At 34.5% G+C, this 17,124-nt stretch overlaps 3 protein-coding genes across 3 annotated transcripts; all 3 read right to left on the minus strand.

The window, feature by feature from the left end:
• Positions 1 to 934: 934 nt before the first annotated feature.
• Positions 935 to 3,603, minus strand: LOC108226553 (calcium and calcium/calmodulin-dependent serine/threonine-protein kinase). Its single transcript, XM_017401525.2, has 7 exons — positions 2,714 to 3,603; positions 2,566 to 2,620; positions 2,152 to 2,262; positions 1,823 to 2,055; positions 1,522 to 1,729; positions 1,334 to 1,393; positions 935 to 1,230 (listed from the first exon to the last, which is right to left on the minus strand). The coding sequence occupies exons 1-7, from the start codon at positions 3,415 to 3,417 to the stop codon at positions 1,054 to 1,056; spliced, it is 1,548 nt and encodes a 515-aa protein (XP_017257014.1). The 5' UTR covers positions 3,418 to 3,603; the 3' UTR covers positions 935 to 1,053.
• Positions 3,604 to 4,979: 1,376 nt separating this feature from the next.
• Positions 4,980 to 8,075, minus strand: LOC108225422 (uncharacterized). Its single transcript, XM_017400278.2, has 7 exons — positions 7,874 to 8,075; positions 7,680 to 7,790; positions 7,168 to 7,254; positions 6,995 to 7,045; positions 5,850 to 5,943; positions 5,672 to 5,756; positions 4,980 to 5,372 (listed from the first exon to the last, which is right to left on the minus strand). The coding sequence occupies exons 1-7, from the start codon at positions 7,997 to 7,999 to the stop codon at positions 5,225 to 5,227; spliced, it is 702 nt and encodes a 233-aa protein (XP_017255767.1). The 5' UTR covers positions 8,000 to 8,075; the 3' UTR covers positions 4,980 to 5,224.
• Positions 8,076 to 10,740: 2,665 nt separating this feature from the next.
• On the minus strand, positions 10,741 to 16,843 carry LOC108225647 (uncharacterized). The gene is made up of 9 exons (XM_017400574.2): positions 16,772 to 16,843; positions 14,315 to 15,984; positions 14,018 to 14,244; positions 13,602 to 13,934; positions 13,151 to 13,397; positions 11,852 to 11,980; positions 11,556 to 11,771; positions 11,258 to 11,381; positions 10,741 to 11,190 (listed from the first exon to the last, which is right to left on the minus strand). The coding sequence occupies exons 2-9, from the start codon at positions 15,860 to 15,862 to the stop codon at positions 10,946 to 10,948; spliced, it is 3,069 nt and encodes a 1,022-aa protein (XP_017256063.1). The 5' UTR covers positions 15,863 to 15,984; positions 16,772 to 16,843; the 3' UTR covers positions 10,741 to 10,945.
• Positions 16,844 to 17,124: the final 281 nt, after the last annotated feature.

A 17,124-nucleotide genomic window follows, 5' to 3' on the forward strand; every position in this document is an offset into this window, starting at 1 on the left:
TGATCAGTTCCACTCACATTAATAATAATGAAACCCCTGTAAGCAGGTGTCTGCCACATCATTTGATAAAAAAATTGGGACAAAATTTGGGGTACGTAGCATCACTCATAATTTTTATGTAACATGAAGTATATAATGAAAGCGGGTCGCAAGTGATGGCTTCTTTTTTTTTGATGACCGAGTAAATAAGATAGGCATTTAAATAGGCTACAGATCAATCTGAAATACATACTTAAATGAAACAGATAATGTTCAGCATGAAATCAGTGTTAAAATTTATTACTAGATCAGCCTTTCTAATTACTGAGGCAATCCTTGCTTCAGTAGGTGCAAATACCAAGTCTTCTCAGTCCTAAAGTACTTGAAACATAGTGCACCTTCCTTCTGAACATCCCTTATGAAGAACAACTGGGATTAAAAGTGTTTACACATGAATTGGCTTCGGCTTCACAGGTGATGGTCAAAGATGGTGTGTGGTGAAGGCATGCTGAATCCAGGACAAGGATTCAAAACCCTTGTCTCAGAATACGATTGTGGATATGCGATGAGAAGTGATAATCTGAGGAATGTCTTCTTACAAACAACCTTAAGGCCTATGCAACTCCATAGAGAGACCGAGGAAGTCTCTTCCCTCGGTCCCTTTTCAATGGAGGAAACATGAGTGCATACAAGAATAATGTGTTACTCCATTATCTGTCATCTATTCTTTAGCTTGACGTGATTGAGATGATCCGCGCTTGGAATATAAATATTGTTACATTAATATACACCAAAACTATTGTCAAGGTCGGCAATGACTTTGTGCTTAAGATAATGCTTTAGCATTACAAACCAAGTGCTGCCAATTTATATATATGCCTGTTTATACTTTAAAGATACGTATATATTAAGCCGACTTTTTCTAATCCTGATTCGAACCAAAGATAAACAAGACTTGGCCAAAGAGAAAGCTCGAATGCTGCTTATCATTCTCCAATATTGTTTGCAATTAAATGAACCTGAGCTTATGAGTGTTGAGAAAATGACGCATTACAAAATGACAACACACCATGACTATGTCGGACGGAGGGAAGATAAAACTACGTCCTGCAAACAACTGTCTCTTTGCATTGCTGCTTTAAACTCATCAAAACTTACTTTTCCATCATTGTTAGCATCCATTAGATCAAATATTTCGTCAAGCTTTCCGGGGTCTGTGATATCTGCAGGTAGGCATTCATCAGGCAAAGCCTGCACACATAATAAACATGTCTTGTAAGTAAAAACGAACTACAGTATATTCAAGCTACTCATCATATAATTTCTCAGATGAAAAGCAAGCAAGAAGTTTTACTCTCAGCATCGATGCTACTTCGTCTTTACTAATGCAACCTGATCCATCTGTATCATACATCTGAAATAGGCCAAACAAGAAAGTGTTCATTTGTACCCTAAATTTCTGGTTCAACTATATTCGTGACTAAAAGTTGAGAATATGTCACTCATTTTTCAGGACATAAAGGTAGAGTTGCACTTGCGCACCTGAAAGCAAAGACGGAGTGCATCATCTCCCTGAGAGTTCCTTAAGCTAGAAAATCCACAAAGTATCTCCCTCATGTCTACAGTACCATCGCGGTTGTTGTCAAATAGATCAAATATACGAGGTGCCAGAGGAATCAGTGATGACATTTTCATAGCTTTCAGAACCTTCTCAAATTCGGATAGTGTGGCATTTTCGCCGTCTGCACATCTGCAAGACAACAGAGAGATTTTTAAAGCATATTATTATGTTGATAGAAGCTTCCCCCAAAATCACAGTTACACTAAGGAGTTCAGTACTTACATTTTCCTGAAATGTATGTTGAGATTCTCAAGTTCGTCAGGCTTAAGATCATATGTACCTACTAAAGTTTTTAGCCTTTTTGTCCTCAAAAAAATGGTGCTGCTCCACATGCTAGCTATTGCAGCTGCACGCAACTTGCGTCGTGCATTGAACCTATGCAGCCGTGTAACAATCTCTGGATCAATTTCTCCCTCATTGGCTGAATCTCCAATGACCCATGAGTGCTGAAGAACCTGTATATATATATGTGTGTGTGTGAAATATCGGGCCGTTTGTTTATTTATCTGTAAAATTACAGTTTTCATGTCAGTTGACTTGGTAGTTCCTACCTCTTCTGCATTTGGTCTTCGTTGAGGATCAACTGCTAATAGACTAGAAATTAAATCCTTGGCTGACGATGAAATGTTTTTCCATGTCTTTTCATAAAAGCTAAACTCCCCCTGCATTCATACATGCAACTCACATAAAAGATTTCCAATAGGCAGATCACATATTTGCCTGTCCTAAAACTTAAAATTATCAAATCTCTTAATATAGGAGTCCACTGCAAGAACAGTATGATTGAAGTATTGGAAAAGTATTTATAAGATAGAATAGTAAATTAAAAGTACAGATGAGAATTTCAAGTTGGATAAACATACCGCCACTGCAAGAACAGTATGATTGAAGTATCGGAAAGTGTCTTATATGATAGAATAGTAGATTAAAAGTTCAGATGTAGAGTTTAAGTTGGATAAACATACCGCCATTATCATTTGTTGCTTCTGACGATTTGATTGTGCAATGAAAGGAGGATATCTGACAAAAAATAAGAGAAAAAGAACAACATATATGAAACTAAAAGAAAACGGTACTCAGTTTTCAGGACAGATTATTTAACATGATTCATACCCTGAGAGAAGGATATATAAAATCACACCAAGTGACCACATATCGCTTCTAGAAGAGATTTTTCCTTGTGAAAGAGCCTCTGGTGAAACATAATCAATGGAGCCAAACAAACCAACAACAGGGTCGGTAAATTCTTCCACGGAGCTCAACCCAAAGTCCATGATTTTCAAGGGAGAGTCTTTAGAATCATTCAAGAACAAGCAATTTTCAGGCTTCAAATCCCTATGGATTATATTGGCTTGATGAAGCGCAGCTAATCCACCTGCAATTTGGCGAACCACAGCTGCAGCTTCGACCTCACTGTACTTTGACTGAGCCACAATCCTGTCAAATAACTCACCACCAGAGCAAAGCTCAAGTATTAAGTGAACTCCAGTAAAGTCTTCGCATACATCATATAACTGGATAACATTTGGATGAGGCAAAACATCTTCCACAATTTTCCTCATCACCAGGATCTCATTCGTCAGCAATGCGTCAGAGACAGAAACTTGTTTGAAGGAAGGAAAGGCTCGATTCTTTAGTTGCATCTGTCCTGATGAATCTGACGATTTCATCCTTCTCAGTGTCTTGATGGCTACATGGCTGTGTTCTGAATCAGCTGTCGACCTTTTTTTCCCTTTTCTCACAACGGAGAATCCACCTCTCCCCAATATATTTGTCACTTCATATTCATCGGAAAGTGTTTTGGTTTCTTGTCCCATGATACCAAACTAGCACAAGGGATGAGATTCCTTGAGTTGAAGAAAGGTATGGAACTTAAGCTAACAAGTTGGTCAATGATTAGGAATAAAAGACTTTAAGTATGACATTAGCCTGATGAACATCTAGTGAGAGTATATATTATAGCTGCCACATGATAAACAAATGTAAGTCATGAATGATGAAGCACAAGAGTACAATAGAATAAGTCATCAAAACTAAGAGCAGTTGAAGAAATGACAATGACCAAGTAAACTAATCAACTAGATTACTCCTAATTAAGAGATGGATTGTTGAGAATTATTCATGAGTTTATATTAATTAGTGACTTTCGACCAAACTAATGTATAATTCTTGCTCAAAGTAGGGAGGAGCAACCATGCCAAAGATAAAGCAAAATTGAGCTAAAATCAAGAATAAATCAAGCAAAATGATTTTTTTTATGAATTTCCTAACCAACCCGAAAAATCATATACCACATATTTAGGGGCCGTTTGGGCAAACTTAAAAAAAGTGATTTCTTGCTTAAATAGAGAAGTGGAGCAGAAGTGAGAAGTAAATAAGTGAATAAAGTGTTTGGAAAAGAAGCAGAAGCTGTGAGAGAGAAGTTAGGATTCTTAGCTTCTTAAAAGTGCTTCTGCTTCTTTACACAAACGGATCAAGAAAAGCAGAAGTCAGAAGCAGAACAAACAGGCCCTTGATCTGCTTGTTTTATTCAATAACCGTTCAAATTTATATATTTGGATAAAGGGATTAGAGTGTAATAACTCAGCTTGATACAAGATGATAGAGCTAACCAAAGTAAACTCAGGTCAGGTAGAGTCGACAAGGCGGCTCCGTGGTTATCAGCTGCGCTTGTGAATTTGGACCCTTGCTATGAAACAACACATAGAAAATCAAGCTTCCCTTCATTTATGGTTTTGTTTTCTATTTAAAAATTCGAATATGATGACTAAATAGAGGAGGCGTTATGGTCTTAAACTATTCCTGCTGCACTAGTCGGAATGCATTTCCATGATTGTTTGGTGCCATGAGATAATGGTGCCCTAGGCGTTCGTCTGGGTACCTTACTCAAGGACCAGCCTGCTAAAAACAAGTCGAATCATCATGCCCCAGCATAGTCACAAGGGTTTTACACCTTAAACACTTGAACAATAGGTTACATAATTCTTACCAAGAATAATACTCCATCTGTTTCATTAGAATGGTCGTTTAAACTCTATTGATTCACATTAATATGTAGGTGTTTGCTCACTGTTCATGATCTGAAAACAGAATCCACAACTTCAGCTCGACCAACAACATTGACCCTTTATGCAACCATGCATACCCTCTGAGCTTAAAGGGCATTTGCCCAATAAACAAGGCCAAAAAATGCTGGTAGCAACATGGATCTTTCACCGACAACTTTTGAGAACACATATTACTCCAATATACAGATTCACTTTTCAACAAATTCTACTTTTTTTTATAAACACAGTAACATAGGATGTAAGTTACTCTTTGGATCTGATTTCCCGAGATGCAGAGATGCAATTAATATGTAAAGCTTATTCCAGGAACATTCAATACAAATTTTGCCAAATGTATAAGAATGGACCGATTAAATGTTATGCATAACAACTACCAGTCTGGTTTGAGATGTCCTATAGATTTTCTACAATTCCCGTGTTTTGCCAGTGACCAACAAACTATCATACATGGTTAGCCCTTACATGTTGCTAAGAAGTATAGCATCTTAACCTCAATAAACGGATTTGGTTTAAGCAATTATGGCTGCTACATATATTACATAAGATATTAGTAAACTCAGCTTTCACCTAAAATAATCTCAGCCAACTGAATGTTTCCACTTAATGCAGGTGTCTTGGATGATGGCATGAATGAAAACCCGTCAAGAAGTTTTGCACATTTTAACCCCCACTTCACCATCAAAAACTCAATAAAATGATGTCCACTGCATTGTCAAAATAACCAGTACACACATTATGTCAAAGCACATATACTAATATCTACATATTATGCATAAGACATGTTCCCGACAAAGAAAAAAAATTATCTGGAGTGGCATGAAATTTCATATAGTTATGATTGGAGTAAACGGTTGCACAGTTATGGAGGAGGACAAAGCAGTCAGGCTTTTAGATTCATATAATGGTGGTCTGATCTTAGACTTCTAAATAGAGATAATAAAAAAAGTAGAAGATTATATAGTAATGACAGTGTAGATTCTCAAGGATGCAAATTATAAATTACCTTCTATTGTGATAGGATGTTATAAAAACTGATCCAGGAGAGTTTTGAAGGAGAAAAGTCACAGTGGCAAAAAGATCATCAAACGCTGTACAACACATGTAAAAGAAGCATCTCAAAATCACATTTTGTATATGCAGAATAAACGAAGGTTATCAAGCAGCCAAACATATCCTCCTACCGCATGTGTCATACAATACATCAGCCCCGAGAATTATATTTGGATGTAAGTTGAAGAGAGGATGATCCCAAAGGCCCCACGTGAGTCCTACCACCTAGAATACAATGTGAAATTAGAGTACAGAAGATGCTGAAAGCTATATGGACCAACTTAACCAGAGAAATGGTTTTTCTTTCATCTTGTTGGTTTAGGGGTCTCATACAATTGCAGACATTCTAATATGGGTCTATTATTAGGGGTTAAGTATCAAGTTGGTCACTGAAGTGAAGACCATGTATCACTTTTTTCATTAATCTTTTAGAGGTATTATTTTCATCACTAAAGTCGTATAAAATATCAAATGGATACCTCTAAAAATTTGTCGAGAAAGTAAATATTTTTTCTTGTTAAGTTATACACATTTCTCTTCAACGCTACTATAACCAAATGAAAAGTGGTGAGTTCTAGTATTTTCGGTAATATATCTAGATTTTTAAAAAAATATTTGTTATTTATTTTAAATATTATAATTATTTAACCTTATTTAAATAAAAATATATAGTAAATATGTTCTTAAAATTCTAGATATATTATCTAAAATACTAGAATTCACCACTTTTCATTTGGTTATAGAAGCGTTGAAGAAAGATGTGTATAACTTAACCCAAAAAAATATTTACTTTCTCAACACATTTTTAGAGATATCCATTTGATATTTTATACGACTTTAGTCATGAAAATGATACCTCTAAAAGATCAATGAAAAAAGTGATAATGGTCTTCACTTCAGTGACCAACTTGATACTTAACCCCTTTTATTAGTTGTATAACTCTTGATAGCATTTGAAGGACAGGTGAGACAAATGTAGTCACGAATTAACAAAAAAAATTCAGTTCTTTTTATAATATCATATATGAAGCGGAAAGCCTAGAGTCTCCAGAGACAGGCATCTATAGCATTACTCTCGACGCCACATATCCAATTGACTTAATTTGTAGGTCTCAGCCTCATTACAGGTGTGTATGATGTAAATAAGTAAAATATATTAATAAATCCGATTCGTTATGCCAACTATCCTAATAGAAATTTTAATGTAAAATTTTGATAACATGGATTAAGGGGATCCCGGTTCCGCCTGTGCCCTTATGAAAACAGAAATATTTACCTCGCACTTAAGATTATTGAGGCGAGATACTTTTCCCATGTTAGCCAGCACCTGCACAGTGAACAATATGAAAACGCTACTGGAAAAGTTCAGAACATGATTTTGTGCTGAAAAACAGCTAGGCACATGTACAATGAGTTTTAAGAGGAAAAAAAAAGAGTATGTTCGGGTACCTGAGGTCTGCTGAGGTCATCAGTTAAAGTGACATTTGAACCCAGTTTTGCAGCAACTAATCCCGGCAATGAAGTTCCAGCTCCAAGCTGTAACCAAGAAAGTCAGCAAGCAATAATATGTTTCCGAAGCAGGTTGTAATAATTAAATTGTTGATTAGATACATTAACAATAACAATAACAATAACAATACTCTCTTCGTCCTGGTCAATTCTATATAGTTTCCTTTTTAAGATATCTCATCATTTCTATACATTTTCAAAATAGCAACTTTTTACCATATAAAACACTATTACACCCACTACATTCTTCCACTATCTTCATTCTATAATAATAAAAACACTATTATACGCATTACTTTCATCCACTATCTCAAATCTATTATTAAAAATAAATGAGTCACACCACTTTCCCACTTTCCATCTAACTTTACTTATTTCTTACACTTTTTCTTGGTCTCCGTTCATCAGGATGGAGGGAGGAATAATAATAAAACATAAGTAGAAAAGGAGACCTCAACAACGGTAGAACCCAAAAAGCGGGATCTGTGTTGCCAGACATACTCCGCCAAAACAATACTACATGGCCATACGAACATCCCATACTCGCCGTCTTTTCTTATATTCTGCAAGTATTATCACTACAGTATTGTGAAGAATCAAACACGCCAAACGGTTTACAAAAACAAAATTAATTGAACCAACTAACCTCGATAATGCTGATGGAGAAAGAATGGGCATCATCACAATTACTGGAGTTTCCGAATAAGTGGTGGGATAGAGTCGTCAAATCATCTAAATTCGACTCATCATCGTCTTCCACTTTCTCTTCCATCGTCGCCCAAACCGACCAGTAGTGGCGCGCACAGATCAAAACAGAGTTTTGTAGTCCCTCGTACCAACAGATTCTTTACGGTTTCACTCATTTCTTTACATTACAAAACTTTCCTAAAAGAGTTAATGGGTCCCACCACTTTTCCACTTTTTCTTTCTTTTCACATTAGTTTTACTCCACAATCTCTTTTTTATATATTAAAAATCAATGGGTCCCACCGCTTCACCCACTTTTCTTTCTTTTTTCCCCTACTTTATACATATTTCTTAACCTCCGTGCCCAAACCCAATGTAAAGAATTGGATGGGAGGAAGGGAGTATATTTTACTTATTATTATGGAAGAATGTTTTGTTGGGTGATTTTTTATTAATACTAGCTTATAACGTGCTTCAGAACTTTTTAATTATTTATAATTTTTCAATTTAACCGACCATTATAATCAGGACCATCATACCATCCTAACCCAACATCTTACATATGTTCAACAAATATTACATAATCTATATTTTATATTATTTAATCAACCAGATTAGCCAATGCTCTCGAATAGAAACCTATTAACCATAATTTATAGATTTTTTGAATTGCAATTTTATTAATTATTCTGATCCCAAAAACTTTAACAAACTTAAATACACAATAATATTGAAAAGGATAATTGTATCGTGGCAAAAAAAAAGAGGATAATTGTATACATATATATAATTATATATATAAATATATAAATAGTGTAGCATTCCTTGATTAGGGCTGTCAAAAATATCCGAAAAATCCGATATCCGTCCGAAATATCCACAACCGTATTCGGAAGAAAGCGGATAATATTTGTATCCGAAATAAAGCGGATATTATCCGTATTCGAATCCGGACTATGCTGATACAGATATGGATATAGGCATATCCGTATCCGAAAATATCCGGATCCACAATTAATTATTATATTATGTATATTTATATTTATATATGTTATATAATTATTTTAAATAAATAATCAACCAGATAGATTATAATATATTTATTTTTTATTGTTAATCATTTAGTCAAAAAAATTAAAAATTAATAGTATACGATTTATCCTATTAATTTAATCGCCTGCTGACCTAATTCTTAAATGGCTTTTCACATCTACAGACTAAGACTACCGTCTTCCCTCTTCACATCTACCCTCTGCTATATTTTATTTTAACCTAAAACCCAAATCTAACAAGTTGATTCTTAACTTCTTACATCCAATTAGTTTCTGCAAGGTATGTCACTAAATCATTCACACAAAGATGTTTCGTTCTTGCCACTCAATCTAACACGAATTTGGTTTGGGTTGCAGATATGACCCTGATTAGTTTATGGGGTAATAGTGAATGATGTTGATGTTTGTTTTGAAACTACGATGCCAAATTCTGTTCTGTAATAGCTTCATTTGTAGGCTCTGCTTAGCTTGATAAGTTTTGAGGTTCTGATTTAGGTACAGGTGAACAACAACCATCCGGCTTTCATTTCATTTGTTTCTACTTGGTCCAGATTTTTTTTTTATTTAGAAAACGGATCCGGATAATATCCGGACGATCTCGGATACGGATATCCTTTCTCTCAAAGTTGCGGATACGGATACAGATCCAGATATGATTTTAGATTCCCGGATACGGATTCGGATATAGGCAAATCCGTATCCGGATTATCCGTTTGACAGGTCTACTTGACATACCCTCTTATATGGAATTACATAGTATACCACTATAAATATATACATATCATATATTTATTATTTTTTATGGAAAAAAATTCCAAATTTTGATTATTAAATAAAAAATGAAGCTGTACAATTATTTTATTCCAAAAATCATCTAAAATTATGCAATATCTCAACATGATTATATAACAGAATAATAATCATCCAAATAATTTATTTTTCTGTGAAATCAGTTTCGAAAATAAACTTTTTTCTTCAAATTTCAAGTGTTAAATTACTTATAATAGATACATGTTACAATATTCTATATTAGAATCACATTTTATATGTATTTTGTAATAGAATTTATAATAAAATGAATAATATACAATGGTGTACTACGTGACTCTATATAAGAAGCACATCGCTGAAATGTTGGTGCGCGCGCACATATATATAAAATAGGGCGAACCTATATATTATGTATCGGTGGAGGCGCTTTCATTGAACTTCCAGCGTATGTTGTATAAAATTTTCATCCTATTAAGATGGTTACCCAACAAAATTAGTCTTAAGGTTAGTTATTTAATGGGCATATATGCTCATATATGTGAGTTAAATCTTTAAATTTCAACCTTTCTTAAATATTTGGTACATGTAGTAAATTTTCTAAACAAATTATTTGCGAAAACAAAAAATATAAATAATTATTGTCATATACTATATATTTGTAAAAAAATTGTCTTTTGTAGTGGAGTGTCTCCCACTCTAAATAATTTTTGAAACTGCCACTGATATATGGGGGGACTCTAGATAGGACCACCTTATATTTTTTATCGGAGTTTGTAAAATTAATTCGAACCGAATTCTATATCTGAAATTACTAGTAAGAAACGGAACTAATTCTCAGATTTAAGTAATTTACAGAGAACCTTGCATTAGAAGGTTAAGTAATTTACTTATGACCAAGGAGAACTGATTCTCTGGTTAAATAAGTAATATAAAAAAAACCTTGCATTAAGAGGTTTAAACATTTTACTTATGAACAAAGCAACCAAAATCTGACAAAGCATATAGAAACATGTAACCATGAAGTTGCTTTATTCTTACTAGTATAAAAGAAATTTTATATACTGAGGAACATACCCTTATCTTTATGTAAGAACTCTGACTTGTAAGTTTCTATCATTATACCCAACAATTTTATCTTAAGAGCCTTCTTAGGTAATCAATTAGGCTATTTATACTATATTTTCTGAGAAGTAATATTTGATGCTTTGCTAAGTGTGGATGTAAGTCTCAATTCTCTCAGATTGCAAGGCTTTTTGAACAAGTTCTGTCTGTTCTTGGCCATGAACAGAATAAAAACCAGTGGCTGTGGCAGCAGAGGGAGCACGACCAACATATTTGATATCATCCGTTGTACCTCGACTGAGTGCTTTCATAGCAGTAGAAAGGCGTGGTACAATGTAATTGTATGCACCCATGTTCATTGGCTCTTCCTGGCACCAGACAATCTCAGCATCTGAAAAAATTTCGGACAAAGGTTAATCGAATGATAATATGTTACAATCTAGTTCAAAAATACATACTTGGATAACGTTTTAGTTCACGCTCGATGAGATCATATGGGAACGGACAAAGTTGTTCCACACGACATATAGCAACATCTTTGCCATCAGATTTCTTCCTCTCTTCATCAAGTTCATAGTATACCTGTAAATGCAATCCAACTTACAGTGAAGCCCATGCAATTTCTTTAACATGAAAACTAAAACCCACTATATAATACTTGGGATGTCACTTTATATATATATATATATATATATATATATATATATATATATATATATATATATATTGGATTGGATGGATACAAGAAAAACAAACCTTTCCGGAACAAAGAATGAAGCGTCTGATACCCTCCTCAAGATCTGAGTGATGATTCTGGTCCTTTATGAGGCGCTTGAAACGGGTACCTTGTTTGTCAAAACCCGGGTGCCCTTGTACATCATCAAACTCTGATAGATTTGATTTGCACTCTTTATGACGAAGTAAGTTCTTTGGAGCCATCACAACTAAAGGTTTACGAAATTCCCTATGTATCTATCAATGGCATATTAAAAAATGAGAGAAATCTGGCCATCATTAATAATTATCCAGACATATATGTTAGCTTTACTCACTTGACGTCTCAACACATGGAAATAATTTGCAGGGGTGGTGACGTTTACAACCTGCCAATTACATTCTTGGATTTGCTTCCTAAGTGTGGGATCCATCTCTGGTATTGCAAAGGGGTTATCATCACTCATCTATCATCAAAACAGTATGTACAATATGAGTTAATACTCAAATTTGAGTGTTATTAAGTATAGTTTTTAAATTTGAGTAAATTAATAGTGCTTGTACCATTATAACACCACTCCACCACTAACATCAATAAATCTATGTTATTTATATAGTTAGCAGTAAAGTAAAAGATAATTAAGAATCGCCATTCGAATATTTTGATGCATTAATTGATACTATTGAAAAGTAGGTAAATACTTGAGCACCATTTAGCACAAAAAAAATACCTTTACACTTTGAAATGTATATGAATTGTTGACAAGTCAAAACTAGTTGATGGACATTCAACTAAGTCACTGGTGGACTAGTCGATGGAGTTATAACAGTTTATTATAAATAAATTTGAATAATATATTATATAATATACATTTATAATTCCTATCATAATTTAATATTTCTGAATTCACGGATGTGGACCAGAAAAGTATGTTTACTTACTTGAAGATAATGAAGTAATGTAATTGTGAATTGTGATATGTAACAACTAATGATAAATAAAATACCAGTTATAATGAAGTAATAAATTTCTTATTTCGATAAAAACATGAGGTTTATAGAACATAATCAGTAATACAACTTGTTAATTTATGAAGATAAATCAATGTTGTTTTAATGAAAAAATTAGCAAGAAGAATCAAGGCATCATGCATAGCATAATCCAAAAGTTTTAAACTTTAGAATACATAAACAAATATAGATTTTAGATGTCATCACATATGATCACCGGATGTTGTCATGCTTGTTTTGTTAACAGCTATGTGTTTAATTCCAGACTTTTTTTGTAGTATCATTATTGATCGAGTTTGACTGGGTTATAAACTAATCAGCTCCACTAGTTATATAATTTGATCGACTAATCATCCAGTCGACCAAAAAATTAACATTGAGATAATCATTCAAATTAGTCTACATCATCGTACTGTCAAGTCGACTAGTCAACCGACTCAACAATAATATATGTTAGATATAGAATCTACTGGTTTCATGCATGTTTAGATGTCTTTTGCCCATATTATAGAGTGTTCAAGTGCAACACGCAGAAAATCTCATGCACAGATAATTGATCAAAATTGTATAGCTAACTCACGAAACTCCTATTAATTTTTTTTTCAATGAACATATATGATAAGAACCTGAAGGAATCGTTCCAGACGTGCACTTGAATGTTCAGGACCTTGACCATCATAACCATGTGGTAGGAGGACAACCAAACCAGTCTGACGCAACCACTTAGCTTCCCCGCTGCTCAGAAATTGGTCAAACATCACTTGTGCACCATTGGAAAAATCACCAAACTGAGCTTCCCATAATACCAAAGAATTTGGATTTTCCATAGAGTATCCCAATTCAAATCCCAGTACACCAAACTCAGAAAGAGAGCTGGATGGAAGGAAAAAAGTAGGGTTTGAAAGCCAATAATAAATTTTTACTGTAACCAAATATGAATGAATACGACTAAATTATTTAAAGACAAGTGTTACAAAATGAAGACTAGTGATTATTATTCCTAAGTCATATAATAAGAAAACATAAGAAGTATTAAATCAACCTTAATTACATTATAACACAAGTTTCTCATCTTACCTGTTGCTCACAGTAAACATCTCCTCATTCTGATTGGTTATAACGTGGTCTAATGGACAATATTTCTTTCCTGTTTCTTGATCATGAAGAACAGAATGGCGATGACTAAAGGTTCCTCGCTCAACATCTTGACCACTTAGTCTAACATGATTTCCTTCTACAAGCAGTGTTGCAAAAGCAAGTGCTTCCCCAACTGCCCAGTCAATGCCTTCCCCTGTCTCTATCATCTTAGCACGATCTGAAAAAATCTTTTTCACTGCTCTATGAGGCTTAAAATTATCCGGAAGAATCGTTATCGTTTTCCCGATATCCTTTAGTATCTCTGGATTTACCCTGATCAAAGAGATATATAAATTATACATACACTTAACTTATAAATAATGTCATAATTGTATAGTGATAGGTAAATAGTATACCCAGTATTTCGTATACGTGAAACTTGTTCAGGAGACTTAAACCCAGCCCAATAAGCTGATAACCAATCCCTTCGCTTTGGAACATAATCTTTGCTCGCAATAAATTCTTCATTAAGAATAGTGTTAACCTTGTTTTGTATCCTTTCAATGTCTTGTTTTGTGACATGCCCATATTCTAAAAGTTTTTTTTGATAAATCTCAAGCGGTGAGGGGTGGCTGCGAATGACCTGTGATAAAAATCTCTGTGATTTGTATCTAACATTTTACACAATCAACTAAAAAAAGGATAAAACAGACCTTATACATTTTTGGCTGAGTGAAGAATGGCTCATCAATCTCATTGTGTCCAAATCGTCGATAGCACACTATATCAACCACGACATCTGATTGAAATGTCTGCCGCCATTCTGCTGCAAGCTCACATACATGAACGACCGCCTCTATATCATCACCGTTGACATGAAAAATAGGGGCATCCAACGCTTTAGCAACATCTGTACAATACTGTGAAGATCTTCCGGACTTTGGATCAGTAGTAAAAGCAACTTGATTATTTACCACGATATGAATAGTCCCACCCGTAGTGTAATTTGGAAGAGCACTCAGATGAAGGGTCTCATAAACGACACCCTGCCCCGCGAAGCTACCATCACCATGAATCAAGACACCCATGTTTTTTGTCCTGTCAACATCATTAGAATAATATTGCTTTCCTCTAGTTTTTCCAACCACGACGGGATCCACAGCTTCCAAATGACTTGGATTTGCAACCAATGATAAATGTAAATTTTTACCACCCCTAGTTGGTCGATCATAAGAGGTTCCCAGGTGATACTTTACATCACCAGTTCCAGTGTAAAGCCCAACTTCATCAATTGGCTTTGTGCCACCACTAAACTCACTGAAAATCTGGCGAAGTGGCTTTCGCACAACATTACCCAAAACATTCAGTCGTCCTCTATGAGACATTCCAATGACGATACTCTCCACCCCGAGATCTGCAGCGCGATCAAACATCTCCTTCATGCCAGGAATCAAGGTCTCACCACCTTCGAGCCCAAAACGTTTGGCTGCAGTCCACTTAGTTGCCAAGAAGTTTTCAAACTGACTACTCCAAATAAGCCTATCAAGGATAACCTCACGTCGCTGCTTGTTGTATTGGGTTGAGGCAGGAGTCTCAATCTTGTCTCTCAGCCAATTACATTTTTCACGATCAGCAATGTGCATGTATTCATAACCAATGCTTCCACAATATGCTTGCTCAAGCCGTGACAATATATATCTAAGTGTTTGCACTGGACGATTCTCTGACAAAAATCCTAACATTCTCCAAGTGCCAAGGAAAAATTCCCGATCATAATCATCTTTGCTAAATCCATAAAGACCAGGGTCTAAATCAATAGGAATCACTCTCTCTTCTAAACCCAAGGGATCCAGTTTAGCTTTTCTATGGCCATTAACTTGGTAAGCTCTGACAAGCAACAACAATCTCATGCTTTCTTGAATTGTTTGCCCGGAAACCCCAGATGATGTGGTTGCTTGACCAACAAAATTTCTGAAGAAATTGTCCCATGAATCATCTACACTATTCGGGTCGGCTTCCCAAGCCCTTTGGAGCTCTTCTAAATAGACGCTACTCGTCCCATCTAAAAAGCTATCCGTCAACTTGGAGAGTGGAACAGATCGAGGAACAGGTGCATCTTGGTCCTTTAATTTAACAACTGTGGTATGAAAATACCGATTTTTTCCAGGATCGACACATGTTCTTATATAACAACCACGCCGAACAAGACTTCTCCTTAGCGCAAGCTTTGCCACACATGATCCAGGTCTAAGCCACGCCATGGAAGTGAGTCTTAATTCTTAAACTAACAGTTGCCTTCCAAATAACTATAACCAAGTCCTACAAAATCCTTTTCATAGCTCATCTTGACAGTTAATTTGACTGAATGAAACAAGGGCCATAACTATACAAAACAAACAATTTAGAGTAAGTGACTATAAATTTGCATGTGTATAGCTATGATAACCAAATTCACAAGCAATGCCCAAGTAACACATTCAATTTTATATCCTCAGATAAAAAATAATAATCATATTAGGTAAAAGAATAAAAGTTTTTCTGCGAGGAACTCAAACAATTATATAATAAATTAACACAAAAGAAACAATAATACAGATAAAAAGATAGGACATTTTTACGTCCTTGTGAGGTACTGCAATGATTAGAGTGATATAATACCAAGGAAAGCTTTCTATAGATTTTAGACGATTGTCTAATATGTGATTGATGATCTGAATTTCATAATTTATTTACAACAAGTAGAAAAGTTAGAGTGTACGTTTAGTTACTAACAACTTGAAGGGGGTATGGACATACTAAATCATCATACAAAATAATATAGACATGTGTTGTAAGGACACATAATGCATACTTAATTTAGTAATCACTAAAATTATAATTAAAAAGTTCATGAGTAAATTGCAAGCATTATACAGAACTAACCAGCAAAACACATCCAAAATTTCATTTCATCCTGAAAATAAAATAGAAGATGAACTGTATGTGATTACAAATAAGACCATAATATAACATAGGAAACATGGATTCATGTACACAAATCCAAAAGTCATAAAGAGAATGCAACCAATAATACAAACACAAGGAAAGAATTCACACATATATTCATTCTTATATATATTACATAATACATAAATGATTGCTACTAACAAAATAGTAATATTCTTACGTACAGTAGAAGAATTGAGAAACCTGGAATGGTGATATGTGAAAAAGGGCGAGATTGTTGTGTATATAAGAGTGGTCTCACCTTTCCAAACTAGTGATATATATATATATATATATATATATATATATATATATGTGTGTGTGTTTAGTTTCCTTTGAATGTTTCTTAATTTTCCATTTTTAGCTCCCCTTTTTTACTCAGTGTCAATATAATCTTTAATTTTATTTGTTACTCCTACGATAAAAAAGTTAGGCCTCAAATACTTTCCCCACTTTTCAAAACTTAAAGCAATATGTTGTTTTTTCACATATTGTGGTTGGAAGTCAGTTTTAGAGGCAATGAGTTTGGGAATTCCAA

Source organism: Daucus carota, chromosome 6 (genome assembly GCF_001625215.2).
Source record: "Daucus carota subsp. sativus chromosome 6, DH1 v3.0, whole genome shotgun sequence".
In the NCBI taxonomy this organism is placed as follows: domain Eukaryota; kingdom Viridiplantae; phylum Streptophyta; class Magnoliopsida; order Apiales; family Apiaceae; genus Daucus; species Daucus carota.

Excerpts from the sequence above, each read along its gene's own strand:
- LOC108226553 (XM_017401525.2), bottom strand. The coding sequence starts at position 3,417 with ATGGGACAAGAAACCAAAACACTTTCCGATGAATATGAAGTGACAAAT. Across the intron at positions 2,621-2,713 it reads TTATATATCCTTCTCTCAGG|ATATCCTCCTTTCATTGCAC; the intron begins GTATGAATCATG and ends ATTTTTTGTCAG. Across the intron at positions 1,231-1,333 it reads AAGTAGCATCGATGCTGAGA|GCTTTGCCTGATGAATGCCT; the intron begins GTAAAACTTCTT and ends TTATGTGTGCAG.
- LOC108225647 (XM_017400574.2), bottom strand. The coding sequence starts at position 15,862 with ATGGCGTGGCTTAGACCTGGATCATGTGTGGCAAAGCTTGCGCTAAGG. Across the intron at positions 11,981-13,150 it reads GTCTGGAACGATTCCTTCAG|ATGAGTGATGATAACCCCTT; the intron begins GTTCTTATCATA and ends TTTTGATGATAG. Across the intron at positions 11,382-11,555 it reads TCATTCTTTGTTCCGGAAAG|GTATACTATGAACTTGATGA; the intron begins GTTTGTTTTTCT and ends TTGCATTTACAG.
- LOC108225422 (XM_017400278.2), bottom strand. The coding sequence starts at position 7,999 with ATGGAAGAGAAAGTGGAAGACGATGATGAGTCGAATTTAGATGATTTG. Across the intron at positions 7,791-7,873 it reads TCTCCATCAGCATTATCGAG|AATATAAGAAAAGACGGCGA; the intron begins GTTAGTTGGTTC and ends TAATACTTGCAG. Across the intron at positions 5,757-5,849 it reads TGTATTGTATGACACATGCG|CGTTTGATGATCTTTTTGCC; the intron begins GTAGGAGGATAT and ends TGTGTTGTACAG.